The sequence below is a fragment of the Dipodomys merriami genome, unplaced genomic scaffold, assembly GCF_024711535.1.
Source record: "Dipodomys merriami isolate MVZ:Mamm:240054 unplaced genomic scaffold, mDipMer1.0.p SCAF_8, whole genome shotgun sequence".
Lineage (NCBI taxonomy): Eukaryota > Metazoa > Chordata > Mammalia > Rodentia > Heteromyidae > Dipodomys > Dipodomys merriami.
In genome coordinates this window covers 62,211,161-62,225,100 of record NW_027206401.1, presented here as the reverse complement: position 1 = coordinate 62,225,100, position 13,940 = coordinate 62,211,161, and the positions used below count along the sequence as shown (strand labels likewise).

Sequence of the window (13,940 nt, the reverse complement as noted above, 5' to 3'; positions counted from 1 at the left end):
ATAGTTTTTTTCAATCCAAATCAGTTCGTAGGTACAGTATATCTTAGTGTCACCTGTGGAGAACTTTGAACTAGTAAAATTCTAATTTAAAGTCAATATCTTATGGTCTTATTTCTTGATTTTTAAATATTTAAAATATTTTCTCTCATAGATACTTTTTATATATGTAGTTTTGAAAAAAAAATGTGTAATTAAGTTGCAAGTTTATATATTTTTCAACCCCTGTATCATTAAATATAAGGTGGTTTCCAGCATTAAAGGTGGGATTATTAGAAAAGAAATGAAACAAAACAGTTTACATTTTTATTATAAGTAGGTTATAGTAGTAGGATTTTACTATGTGTAACAAAATTGTCTTACAAAGTAGATTTTATTTCCTTTGGAAGATTCACCATGGTTAATATATATGTCCTTTGAATGTACCACTTTGTTCATAAGGTCCTAAGGGACCTTATTGTTTTTTATCATGTTGAGATTAACATGACCTATTAATATATTAGTCTGATCTTTTAGAATCAGGCTAATGAATCTTAGTGAAAGGTTGATAGTTCCAAGAGTGGTGAACTTATATCATGGTAATATCATTGAAATTACTTTCTTGTCATTAGCTATTTTTTTCCTTCGACAGAGTGTTTCTTCTGTATTTTGTTTTTCAATTCTTCTCTAAATTTTAATGCAAAACAAAAAGGGAAAATGAATGAGAATATAAAATAAATACTTAGCAAAACACAAAATTATGTGTTCATTTAGGGATCAGCAAACCATAGCCTATGGACCAGATCCTGGCAGCCACCTAGTTTGTTAATGTATTGTAACACAGCCATGTATATAATTTGTGCTTGTTTTTATATACTACAATGACAAGAATAAATAGTTGCTATGCAGACCATATTGCCTGCAGAGCCTGAAATATTTAATATTTGGTCCTTTACAGAAAAAGTATGCTGATACCTTGATTCAGTAAAAGCATAGAGGGACAGACCTACTGAATTTAATGTGGTGATTATAATTGTTACTTAAGTAATTTTTCCCCCTTATTTCCTATATAGTGGGGCACATCTACTCAGTGTAGAAGATGAGGATTCTCAAACTTCAAATGGAGAAAAGGCAAGTGTTGATTTTTAAAATGTTTTTCTTTTGGATTACATATGTAAAAATGTTACCTTAAAAAGATCTGCATATTTTCAAATATATTTTTAAGGAGTTGTACAAAGGGATTACAATTCCATAAGTCAGTTAATAAGTACAATTCTTTCTGGGCAATGTCTCCCCTTCCTTTGCTTCCCCTTCCTGTCCCTACCTGTAGTTGTATAGTTCATTTTTTACATAGTGTGTATTGAATACCATGACTGCATTTGTTTATCCTTCCTCCATTTCTGTGACCCCTTCCCTTTGCCCCCTTTAAGAAGACAAAATCAAAACAACTAAAAAATAACAGCAAAAAAAAAAAATAAAACATGTTTGAAATTTTTTTTGGGGGGGGGGTCGGTTGTGGGGCTTGAACTCTGGGCCTGGGGACTGCCCCTCAGCTCTTCAGCTCAAGGCTAGCAGTCTGCCACTTGAGCTGCAGCGCCACTTCCAGTTTTCTGGTAGTTTATTGGAGATAGAGTTCACGGACTTTCCTGCCCAGGCTGGCTTTGAACCGTGATCTTCAGATCTCAGCCTCCTGAGTAGCTAGGATTACAGCTGTGAGCCACCAGCACCCGGTACATGTTTGAAATTTTAAGTCCCAACTTTCCTCTTTCCCACCTGAAACAAATATTCCCAGTTTCATGATTTTAAGTTTAATTGGCAGGTAGCTTTGTATTACTGTAACAAAATACTTACCAAAATATCTGTATGAACTAAATAAGGGAAGAACTTTGTTTTGGCTTTCAAAGTTTTGGAGCTTTTACTCTGTGGCGCTTGGGCCTATGTAGCAGGGTAGCATCATGGAGTGAGCCAGGTAGTATAGGCAGCTTGTTGCTTCTTGACAGCTGGAAGCAAAGAGAGAAAAGGAAGGAGCCAAAGTCTCCACATCTCTTTCAAGGACATTCCCCCAGCCACTAATTGCCTCCCATTTCCAAAAGGTTCAGTCCAGAGCCTTGCACATTTTTGGTATATACTTATATACTTTATTGCAGTGTGTCATTTCCCCACATTTTTACCAAAATTTAATATTAGATAACTTTTATTTTTTTGTTGATTGTGGGGGCTGAACTTGGCCTGGGTATTGTCCCTCAGCTCTTCAGCTCAAGGCTCGTACCCTATCACTTGAGCCACAGTGCTTATGTGGTGCTGAGGAATCGAACCCAGGGCTTCATGCATGTGAGGCAAGCACTCTACCACTGAGCCAACTTCCCAGCCCCTAGATAATGTTCTTGTAACTGAAAGGTTCTAAGTTTTTAGAAAACCAAATTTCTATAATTATGAATACTTGAACCAATATATTTATGATTATTAAACCTATGCTGTAAAATCAATACTGCAAGGATCACAGTTCTGGAACAATGAAAACCTTAAATAAAAGTGATGAGAAATTCGAGTTTCGTTATAGTGTCAGTGTTTTATGCCAAAAATGATGTAAATATTGAGCATTTAAAAATTAATAAGGGGGCTGGGAGGGTGGCTCAGTGGTAGAGCGCTTGTCTTGCATGCCTGAGGCCCTGGGTTCAATTCCTCAGCTCCATATAAGCAGAAAGAAAAAAGCAGGAAGTGGCACTGTGGCTCAAGTGGTAGAGCACTAGCCTTGAGCTGAAGAGCTGAGGGACAGCACCCAGGCCCAGAGTTCAGGCCCCACGACCGGACCCCCAAAAAACAAAAATTTCTATCACTTTTGCTTTTCCATTTTATGATGTAACTCACTGAAGAAGATATTATCTTGGCTCAAAACTTCCAATTCCAAGCCTTGCTTCACCTTTGAAGGGAATAGACATGAAGCAAGGGAAGGCAAGAAGCCCTACAATTGTTTTGTAGCCAGAAGAGATTTCAAATACCAATATTATAAATTGTTTCTTACAGAAGCTTTTTTAGACCCTAATACCATAGATAGTTAATACTTTTATAAAACGAAAAGTATTCTATGAGGAAGGGAGAAATGAATCAGTATATGAAAAATGGAGACTGGGGATTGAGAAGTTGATTCTTTTAAAAAGATCAGTACTTTTTTATTCTTTACAAATGCTTAGTGGATTCTTCAGCTCATATACTTGAATTTTGAGTGACTTAGTAACAAGTAGGTACATACAGATCAGGAGTGGATAACCTGTTTATCTGTTGCTGCTCATTGTGATATTTCTAACATTATTCTTAGGCTATATAAAATTACCAATACTGGTAGATGCTTCTGTTTGTCTCATAGTATACTAAATAATTTCAAAGGCCTATAACAACCAGGCTGTGTGATTTCCCCCTACCCCACCCTGGTTTAAATGAATATTGTTTCTTTTCTCTATTTGAAAGTGTACATGGAATTAGAATTTACTTTCCTGTTTTGTTTCATAGAATAATCCTTTTGCCTTTGGGCTTCTACAGTTACAATGAGATTTATATAAAGATTCTTTGGTTGTGAAAGCATTAGTGATTATCTCTGTATATTGCCTTTTTACATTTTGGGGAGATTCATTATAGATGGAGTAGGACCATCATTTTTCATGTTCTTCTAGAGCCCGTGTTTTATTTTTAAGTGCTCTATATAGTTTTTTGTTTTGTTTTGTTTTTTGTCGGTCGTGGGGCTTGAACTCTGGGCCTGGGCGTTGTCCCTCAGCTCTTCAACTCAAGGCGAGCGTTCTACCACTTGAGCTACAGCGCCACTTCCCCGTGTTTTATTTTTAAAAGGAAAAAGAAAAGAATAAAGGAACAAGAAAAATCTTTTCTTTTTCTTTTTCTTTTTTTTTTTTTGGTCGGTAATGGGGCTTGAACTCTGGGCTTGGGCACTGTCCCTATGCTCTTCAGCTCAAGGTGAGCGTTCTACCGCTTGAGCCACAGCACCTCTTCCAGTTTTTTAGTTGTTAATTGGAGATAAGAGTCTCACTGATTTTTTTTTTTTTTTTTTTTTTTGGCCTGAACTGGCTTTGAACCGTGATCCTCAGATCTCAGTCTCCTCAGTAGCTAGGATTACAAGTGTGAGCCACTGGCGCCAAGCAAGAAAAATCTAGTAATTTCCTCATCTCTACCTCCGTTTATTTTCAGCTATATCTGATCTGCTGCTTAATTGATTTATTCTTCCTCCCTCTTTCTTCTCCTTCCTCCCCTCTCCCATCTCTTCCCCTTCCTTCCTCCCCCTCCTTCCCTTCTTCTTCTTTCTCCTCCTCTTCTTCCTCCTCCTCTTCCTCCCTCCTTCATCATTGCTTGTCTTGGGGCTTCAACTCATGGTGCTATCCCTGAGCTTTTGTGGTCAAGGCTAGCACTTTACCACTTGTGCCACAGCTCCACTTCTTGGCTTTTTGGTATTTAATTGGAGATAAGAGTCTCATGAACTTTCCTGCCTAGGCTGGCTTTGAACCACGGTCCTCAGAGCTCAACCTCCTAAATAGCTAAGACTACAGACTTTCATTGCTTACTATTTATTTAGTCAGTCAGTTGTGGGGCTTGAACTCAGGGCCTAGGCTGAATACTTTTTAAAAATCGGTTTTTGGTGGAATATACCACATATTGGTAATTTTATCAACATTTCACATTTCCAGGGAAATTGTAATTCATGCAGGAAAACATCTTGAATATAGTGATCAGTGCTAAAAATGTTAGTCAATTTATGGTTCATTGCTAGAATGATTTTTACATCTTTCAGTGCTTGAAAAGGATCAGAATACTACTATTCATGTCAGATGAAAATGATATAGAATTTAAATTGATGGGCATAAGGAAAATTGCACTGGAGCCATGTTCATTTATTCACTGTATTTGGCTGGTTTTATGCGACCATAAAAGGTTTTGGACAGTTAAGTTAAATGCAGAAAGACTTGTCTGACCAACAAAACCTAAAGTATTTATTATCTGGCCATTTACAGAAAAATGCTGTTCTCTGTATATTCTTTGTAGTGATGTCCAGTGTTTTGGAGCGGATGGGGAACCGCTGATATAATATGAATCAGAATATCAATTCCAAACTTGCTAAGAACTATTCACTTCATAATATGGTTGTGAGGTTTATGTCAGACTGTAGTTTATATCATGAATAACACTAGCAGTCTTCCACAGTAGCTACATTAGCAGCATTATATGTAATTATTGCATGTAAGTTTATAGTATATAATTGACTTCTGTTATGCCCATGTTTATAGTGAGTTTTCTAATGTGATTGGTTTGTGCTAATCCATCTGTTCACAGTAGTTCTGTTTTTTCAGGGAGAGGATTTTTGTTTTTATTTTTTTCCCCTGAGCCTAGGGCTTGAACTCAGGGCCTAGACTCTGTCCGTGACCCTCTCTTTGCTCAGGGCTAGTGCTCTACCACTTAGGCCACAGTGCCACTTCTGCTCATGGACTTTCCTGCCTGGGCTTGCTTCAAATCACAATCCTCAGATTTCAGCTTCCTGAGTAGCTAGGATTACAGGCGTTAGCCACTGCTGCCTGGTGAGAGGATATCTTTTTTCTTTTTTTAAATTTCTTTATTGTGCTTAAGTGATTACATAAATTTCACAGTATTGTGGGATAGTGATGTTTAACTAAAGTCACAAGCACATTTTAACCTTCACAAGGCGAATTGTCATTGTCATGATCTATAAAGCTTATGAACTCTACAAACTTTGACAGTACAACTATTTCTTTCAGATCGGGTGGTAAGTAGATTTCTTAGCTTTGCTTAGTGTCAGCTGTTTCCTCTTTCCCTCATCCCTCCCTCCCATCACTGCCCTTGAGTTGCTTAGGTCACTGTCATCAATGTCCAGTGCAGCTGATGGGCCCCTCTGATTCTGTCTAGCTTTCCTCATATGTGCACATGTATCTACCGTGTAGGGTCAAGAATATAAAGTCATCTAAAAACTATGTGACAAATTAAGAAGAGGTGCTTCGTTTCTTGAGTCCTGTTTACTTTGTCACATGCAAGAGAACATTTTTTAATTATCTTTTGGTGATACTGGGGTTCACACTCTGCCTTGTACTTACTAAGCAGTCTACCAGTTGAGTCCCATCTTTTTGCTTTTTTTTTTTTTTGTTTTCTTCAGATAGGGCCTTGGGATTGGACCTTTCCTCCTACTCTTGGCTTTCCAAGTTGGTAGGATTATAGGCATGTACTGCCTTGCTTGGCTCAAATTCAGATCTTTTTTTTTTTTTTTTTTTTTTTGCTGGTCTTGAACTCAGGCCTGGCCACTGTCCCTGAGCTTCTTTTGCTCAAGGCTACCACTCTACCACTTGAGCCACAGTACCACTTCCAGCCTCTTCTGTTTATGTGGTACTGAAGAATCAAACCCAGGGCTTTATGCATGCTAGGCAAGCACTCTACATTGAGCCACATTCCCAGTCCCTCAAATTGAAATCTTAATATCACGGCCTCCTGCATCGCTGTATTGCAGGCAAGCACCACCGCACTTTGTTTGGCATTTGAGACAAGGTTTCAATCAATATGTAGCCCAGGTTTACTACCTTGAACTTGCATTCCTTCTAGTATAGCCTCCTGAGTGCTAACGTTCATGCATTACTTGGAAAATTGTTTTATGCTGAGGAAGAAGGGCAGATTAACTGTGCTTTTTCAAGGATTTTTATACATCATCTGAGTTTTATGAATATAGGAGTACTCTAAATCTTGACTTACTTGTACTTTTTTTTTGTGTGTGTGCCAGTTATGGGGCTTGAACTCTGGGTCTGGGCATTGTCCCTCAGTTCTTCAGCTCAAGGTTAGCACTCTACTACTTGAGCCACAGCACCACTTTTGGCTTTTTCTGCTTATGTAGTGCTAAGGAATCAAACCCAGGGCCTCATGCATGCAAAGCAAGTACTCTACCACTGGTCTACCTTCCCAGCCCTTACTTGTACTTTTTTTCTTTCCCAAAGCAGTAATTTCGTATAGATGATCAATTTAGGACAAAAATAAAGTCATGAAAAGGAAAAACTATTTGGAGAGTTTGCCAACTGTCTAAAATAGTTTGTGTTGTATTTTAATTATGCATTTGCCTATGAATTTTCTGGCAGCTGGAATTGTGTTTTACAATTTTGTACTTGGAAATCTGTACAAATTTACATTGAATGATTCTTTTATAGAGTGACATTTTCCTGTAGCTATGTGTCAAGTGTAACATATAGAAACCTTTTCTAAAGGAACTTGACAAAATAATAAGTGCTATCTTTGATGACATACATAGTTACTTGAAGAAGCTGGAACAACTGGTTGTTTATTGCTGACTAAAGTTATCTAGCCTATAGACAACCTATAGGCAACAGAAGTAATTAAATTTTTTTTCATGTATCCTCCTTTTTTTTGCCAGTCCTGGGGCTTGAACTCAGGGCCTGAGCACTGTCCCTGAGCTGCATTTGTTCAATGATAGCACTCTACCACTTGAACTATAGCGCCCCTTCCAGGTTTTTCTGTTTATGTGGTACTGAGGAATTGAATCCATGCATGCTAGGCAAGCCTTCTACCACTGAACCACATTCCCAGCCCCTCACATATTCTCTTGTTTTGTTAATAGGTTGAGGTTTGTCTATAGCTATGCTGTCTTTTTTCTTTTTTGGTCGGTCATGGGGCTTGAACTCTGGGCCTAGGCATTGTCCTTCAGCTCTTCAGCTCAAGGCTAGTGCTCTACCACTTGAGCCACAGCACCACTTCCGGTTTTCTGGTGGTTAATTGGAGATGAGTCTCTCGGACTTTGCTGCTTGGGTTGGTTTTGAACCACTATCCTCAGATCTCAGGCTCCTGAGTAGCTAGGATTACAGGTCTGCACCACCGGTGCCTGGCTTCAAATGCTTTCTTAAAAAGAAATTTTGAAAGCCCAGTTCTTTAATTAGAAGCACTTGAGTTAACTATATTAGGATAAGTAAATTTGGCTTAAACAATTTTAAGATAAAAAATTAGCACAAAGGACTTTTAGTGTAAGTACATTAATTTTTGAGATGTTCTGTATCCTATTGTTTTTGAGTTTTTATTGGAATAACATTTTTTTTGCCTCATTTTGCTGCCAATTGGCAATATTTATACAAGCAATACTAAAAAATTCCTTATATTGAAAGGGAAGCATAGACTTGGGAGCCAGACCAGTCTTTGACCTAATCCAGTTACTAGTTTGCACATAATATTTTTGGTTTTTCAGTTCAATTTGCACACAATACTTTCCCTTTTTCAGTTTATCAACAACGGGGATAGAGATTTTTGAAAAGAACTGAATTGGGAAATTTGAGGGTTTTCTTTTCTTCTTTTTTGGGGGGGTCCGGTACTGGGGTCTGAACTCTGGGCCTGGGTGCTGTCCCTCAGCTCTTCAGCTCAAGGCTAGTGCTCTACCACTTGAGCCACAGCGCCACTTGCGGCTTTTTTCTTTTTGCTTATGTGGTGCTCAGGGATCGAACCCAGGGTCTCAGGCATCCAAGGCAAGCGCTCTACCACTGAACCACCTTCCCAGCCCAAATTTGAGGGTTTTCTATCTGTTATTCAACAAGGTCAAGTAATCTGCTCTCTGAGGCACAATAGCTGGATCTCAATCTGAACAATTAATGAAATGTATAAAGAAAGAGGTAAAATCAGATATGACCTAATTAGCATAATGAATTCTCATAGTAAGTATCCAGTAAATACTAGTTTCAATAATCTATATGTAGGTAAAATAATATGATTAGTGGGTATTTTGTTTAGTTTTTGTTTACACAGTAATATTCTATATAAAAAGACAACTAAATGCAAAAGTGATTGTATTCTCTTATTTAGGAAAATGAAAGTGATAATCGCATTGTCTATATTCCCTATAGTTCCTGTTTTCCACTGTTTCTCTTGTCCTATTTTGCTATGAGCTTGGTTGAAGAATGTGTATTGCATATAAAAATTAGGACTTAATTTGTCACATCAGATGAGTTTTAGAGTAGCTACACATTTGCTTTTGCTAGTGCAGATTCTCGGGTCCTTCTCAAGAGTATTGAATCAGAAGAAAATGGAAGATAACACTTGGCTTAGTAAATCATCCAGGTAATTGTGGTATGTGCTAAAATTTGAGAACTACTACCTTAACCCACCTAGAAATTGAAATGGTTAGCAAAACATTACATTTCCGTCTAATTCAGGTTTATTTGCAGGCTGTAATCCTAATCCATACTTCAAGTTGTTTATGTAGCCCTTTCTGCTTGTTTCATGAATCCAGAACTCCCATTTTTGCCTCTATAACTTGGGAAGTCCATTGGAAATGTAGCTTCTCAGCATAGGAAAACAGCGCAGAATTTCAGTTTGACTCTGGATTTCCTGTCCCAATAGTCTCACAAATCAGAAGAGATGAAGAAGAGAAAATGATAAGCAGGGTGTCAAAATAGATATTTTTGGATGAACGAAGACAAGAACTAAATTGGGTAATGAACTCTCAGGAGACTTGTTTAGTAGAAGGTACATTTTGAGGGTTCTGTGGGAAGACAGAGGGTCTAATTTGTGAAGAACTAGGGGTCCTGTTATACTGTGAGATCCCCAAAATGATTGTAATAGGTTTATGACCACGTGTATACCTATGAAGCGTTACCTCACTTTCTGTGTTTATACAGAAACTTTCACACAGGAGACACATATAGAGGCTGGGTGAGATGGTTCATGTTTGTAATGCTAGTTACTTGGGAGTTAGAGTTAGGGTAGGGTCTTGGCTTGAGGATAGCCTGGCAGAGGAAAAGGTAGCAAGACCTCAGCAAATGAGCTGGGTGTGGTGGTATACATCTGTACTCCCAGGTTTGTGGTGGGCTATTGGTAGAAACCACTGGCTTGAAAGCTGGCCCTGGACAAAGTATGGAGATCTTACCAAGAAAACAGCTGAAACAAAAATGGCTGAAGGCGAGATTGAGTTTAGCAAGCTCAAGGCCCTGAGTTCAAACCCTGGTACTGTCAAAAAAGAAAAGACATAAGATGAGAACTTATTGCTACATTTGGCAATACTACCCTGCAGAGTAGCAAGGCCTATCAAGCTGTGTAAATGCTTATATTTTTAACTGTCTAGAGAAAGCTAGCCCAAGATCCACTATCCTTATCTTTTCAAATATCTTTGAAAACATTGACATTAAAAGAAAAATCCCATATTCCTTCAAATTTGCATTATCAAATAGTACAATTGAATTACTCTCAGATGTGCACCACTGCTGTCTCCATACATTCTTACTTGGTTTTTAAATAAATGAATTTTCAAATCATTGTTAATAAATATCATATTATGGTGTTTATTTACTCTAACATTTATGGATCTTTTTACAGTTAAATCGTCCGTCTGAATTTGTTGATAATTCTGGTGATTACATCTTGAAGACATATGTAAAACGAAACAAGGCTGAAAGTTTTAAAACTTTGAAAGGCAACCCAATTGGACTTAACATGTTGAGCAGCAATAAGAAATTGAGGTATAGGCACTTACCACACTTCCTACAGAAAATATAAAGCTAATAGGCCCACTCTGTAGCCTTTGTTTTGAATTTTCCACTTATAACAAGGAGGTAGAGTAGTTCCAATATGTGGATTTTGCAGTGATTTTTGAGTTCCAAATAAAACTTACTGCAAAAAAAAATAAAATGTTGGTAGGCTGACATCTTGTGTAGTTGCTTTCAAAAAAAGAGGAAAGTCTCAGTCCCTAGTTTTAATAACGGAAATAGAAAGCGTAGGGTAGGGTGATCTTGACTCAGAAAATGCTAATTCAGATTATCTCAACAAGAGACTTGTGTTTTTCTTTATATCATCTAGATATAGCTATTGGCTATATATAGATTCCTATTGGCTATCATCCTAAATTACTGATGCTATGGGATTGGGCTATCAGTAACAACACAAATAGGGCTGAGACATCAATATTTGATTGCTGCTCTATTTGTAAATCCACTGGTATGATCTATAAATGTTAAATAACTTGAATTAGTGGCATTATCATAAGTAGGATTTAGAACTCCTAGTTTCTACTTGGATTAGAAACATTTGGAAGATGAATTCAGGAAGTAGATAATTAGTGAACAGTTTTACAGTGTAAATTGGATTTATCTGTTTTGTTTTTTAAGTGGTAAAGGTTATTTCTGTATGTGTTCAGATGTTAAAGGATTTAATTTGTCAGTGTGTATGTAATTTTTTCCCTATTCAAGTTATTCTTTGTTTATTGGCTCTGCAGTGAAAATACACAAACTGCATCATTATGTTCTGGAACAGTAGTTCATGGTAGACGTTTTCATCATGCTCATGTACAGATACCAGTAGTAAAAACCGCAGCCCAAAGGTAAGGATTCTATGTCTCCTTGTAGAGTATATTCAGACACTCTTTAATAGGGATTTCTACTTCAAAAATAACTTTTCTCCTTTGTGTTACTTTACTGTTGTCACTTTATATAAAGAGCTATATCTCTGAAATCACTCATGCTCTGATGATTTTATTATTTTCTGTTTGCATTTTTCACATTCTGTAAGTAAGAATAAAACTTTTATTGGTTTTATAAGGTTTATTAAATTTCATGGTACCAAATGACATGGTTAAATATTTGAGAAATTGTTGATTTTAGCAGTTTCATACAAATTTAGAGATTCCTATTGATCTTGAAAGCACTGTAATAGGAAATGCTTTTGAGGAATTCAGAATTACTTGGGAAGTTGATTTTCCTTCTTAGTTTAAAATTTTTAAGCTTCAGCAGTTAGTCTGTTGATTATAAATACTTTTTTATAACTGGTAAGATTTAATTTTTGATATCCTTTTATGTGCTATATTCTTCACTTTTAAGAATGTCGATCTAGGTCAGTATTCATTAAGACAGTATCATTTGAACCTTTGGAGCCATACGTTTACGTAGATTTTCAATAACATAAGATTCTTGAAATTTAAATTTCCTTCATACTTTTTTAAGATTTGTTTTTTTATAAAGAAACCTTTCTCTTGTTTACATATTACTTTATCAGTTTCCATGTGATATTTTTAAAGAAATTTAGTTTAAAATAAAGGAAGGCATTACTGCACATAACACGAATGTGCTTACCATAATGCAAAGTACAAACAAATCAAGCTCTTGGACCTACCTGTGGCACAAGCTACAGGGTAGATTGAAAGTAATTTGAGGGAGGGAGGGGAAAGAAAGAAGACTCTGTTCATACACAAGTCAACTGAAAGTATAATCAAGTTAACTGATGTATTTTATAGCCAGTTATTAGATTAATACTGCTTTTGAAGTTTTCTGTAGTTTGAATTATTTACAGTGACTTACTCATTTTTATTTTCCTGTTAGAACATTTGAAAAATGATTACAGTCTGAAAATTAGGTTGTGTTTTGTTTCATTTCCAAGTCTCACCACCTATTATAGCTTCTAATGCGTATCATTGTTCATCTACATTAACATTTAGATTTATTCTATAAGAGCTAATGTTTATTGGTAAAATAGTGAATAGTGTTCCTTAAGAAATAACAATAAGATGTGTGTGTAATCCTTACATTTATAAAGTTACGCTAAGAACATCATGTCTTTGAGACCAGTCTGGGACTATATAGTAATACCTTGTCTCTGAAAAGAAAAAAAATGAGGAAATGATATAATAAAACCTTTATATTCAAAGATAATTTCAGGTAAAAATACTTGGCAAGGATTACTGGGAGCAGTAAAGGAAATTGGAATCAAATAAACAGGGCAGATTTGTCTGTCTTTTATTCTGGGTATAAATGAACATTTCTTATTCCAGCTGTGGTTTAATTGTCATTAAAAAGATTTTGAAGTTCAAAGATAGTTTTTTTTTCAGTTTTCTTCAAAAATACATGGTTTTTAAGCTGTGAAACAGGCATAGATGAGAAGTAGGATATTTGAAGATGAACATATATGATGCAGTCCCTGCTCTTGGAGCTCAGGTTTAATTAGGGTAGAGATAGGTAAGCAGTGATTACATGGTAAGTTCAATAGTAGAGATATATGTAAGAATATTACAGAGCAGTGAAGAAGTCACAGGACAGGATGTATTAAAGGGCTTTTGAGCCGGGTGCTGGTGGCTTATCTCTGTAATTGTAGCTATACCAGAGGCTGAGATCTGAGGATCATGGTTTGAAGTTAACCCGGGCAACAAAGTCCATGAGACTCTTAATGAACTACCAGAAAACCGGAAGTGGAGCTTTGGCTAGCCTTGAGTGAAAAAGCTCAGGGACAGCACTCCGGCCCTTAGTTCAATTCCCCCATGACCAACCGAAATAAAAGAGAGCTTTTGAGTGTCCTAGTTAAAAGAGGACATTCTGTGTCTTTAAAAGCACATTGTGTTCAAAGCCACTGAGAAAAACTTAAGATAGTTGCCTCCAAACAGTTGGCACTACTATGAACCTCAAAGGGAAACACAATAGCTTCCCTACATTTTCTTTTTTTCTGACTTTAAAATTTAAAGTGATGCTTCCAGTTTGGTAACTCGCAGAACATTCTTCTTGGGGTGAGTAGTATAGCCTTGTTTTAAAGTGAGTCATAATTGCTTGCTGAGTGATTATAAGTTAAGAAAACAAATACTACATACCTTTTTAATCAGAAAGAGGCATGTGAAAATTAAAATATCCCATTTATTTAGTCATGAGAGAGAAATAAGATTTCAATTTGTTTTCTTAGACTCTCTTCTTAAATATTTGACCATGCCTTTTCAAGAATTTTTCAGAATTCTACATATCCTTTTCCTGTTAAAAAATACATATGAGATTGCTTATATTAAATTAGTTTGTGTATTGACAAGCAAGATTTAAAACATAGTATGTAGTGTATACGAATGTCTTTAAAACAAATTGATCCTATTATAGTTTTGCATTATTGACTATAGTTACTACAACTACAATGACATCAATGAGGTCTTGCCTCTTACATTTTTTTCTTTTTATGTT

At 36.4% G+C, this 13,940-nt stretch overlaps 1 protein-coding gene across 6 annotated transcripts in view; it reads left to right on the top strand.

Moving 5' to 3' along the window:
* The window catches only part of Senp6 (SUMO specific peptidase 6), a 106,300-nt gene that overhangs the window by 19,880 nt on the left and 72,480 nt on the right, over positions 1–13,940 (top strand). For 5 of the 6 annotated variants that reach the window (XM_070010572.1, XM_070010570.1, XM_070010571.1 and 2 more), the window contains exons 3-5: positions 1,050–1,107; positions 10,336–10,478; positions 11,231–11,335. In XM_070010572.1, coding sequence (XP_069866673.1) covers positions 1,050–1,107; positions 10,336–10,478; positions 11,231–11,335 — 306 coding nt within the window. The remainder of the gene's footprint in view (positions 1–1,049; positions 1,108–10,335; positions 10,479–11,230; positions 11,336–13,940) is intronic. The other variant, XM_070010574.1, reaches the window with a different exon arrangement.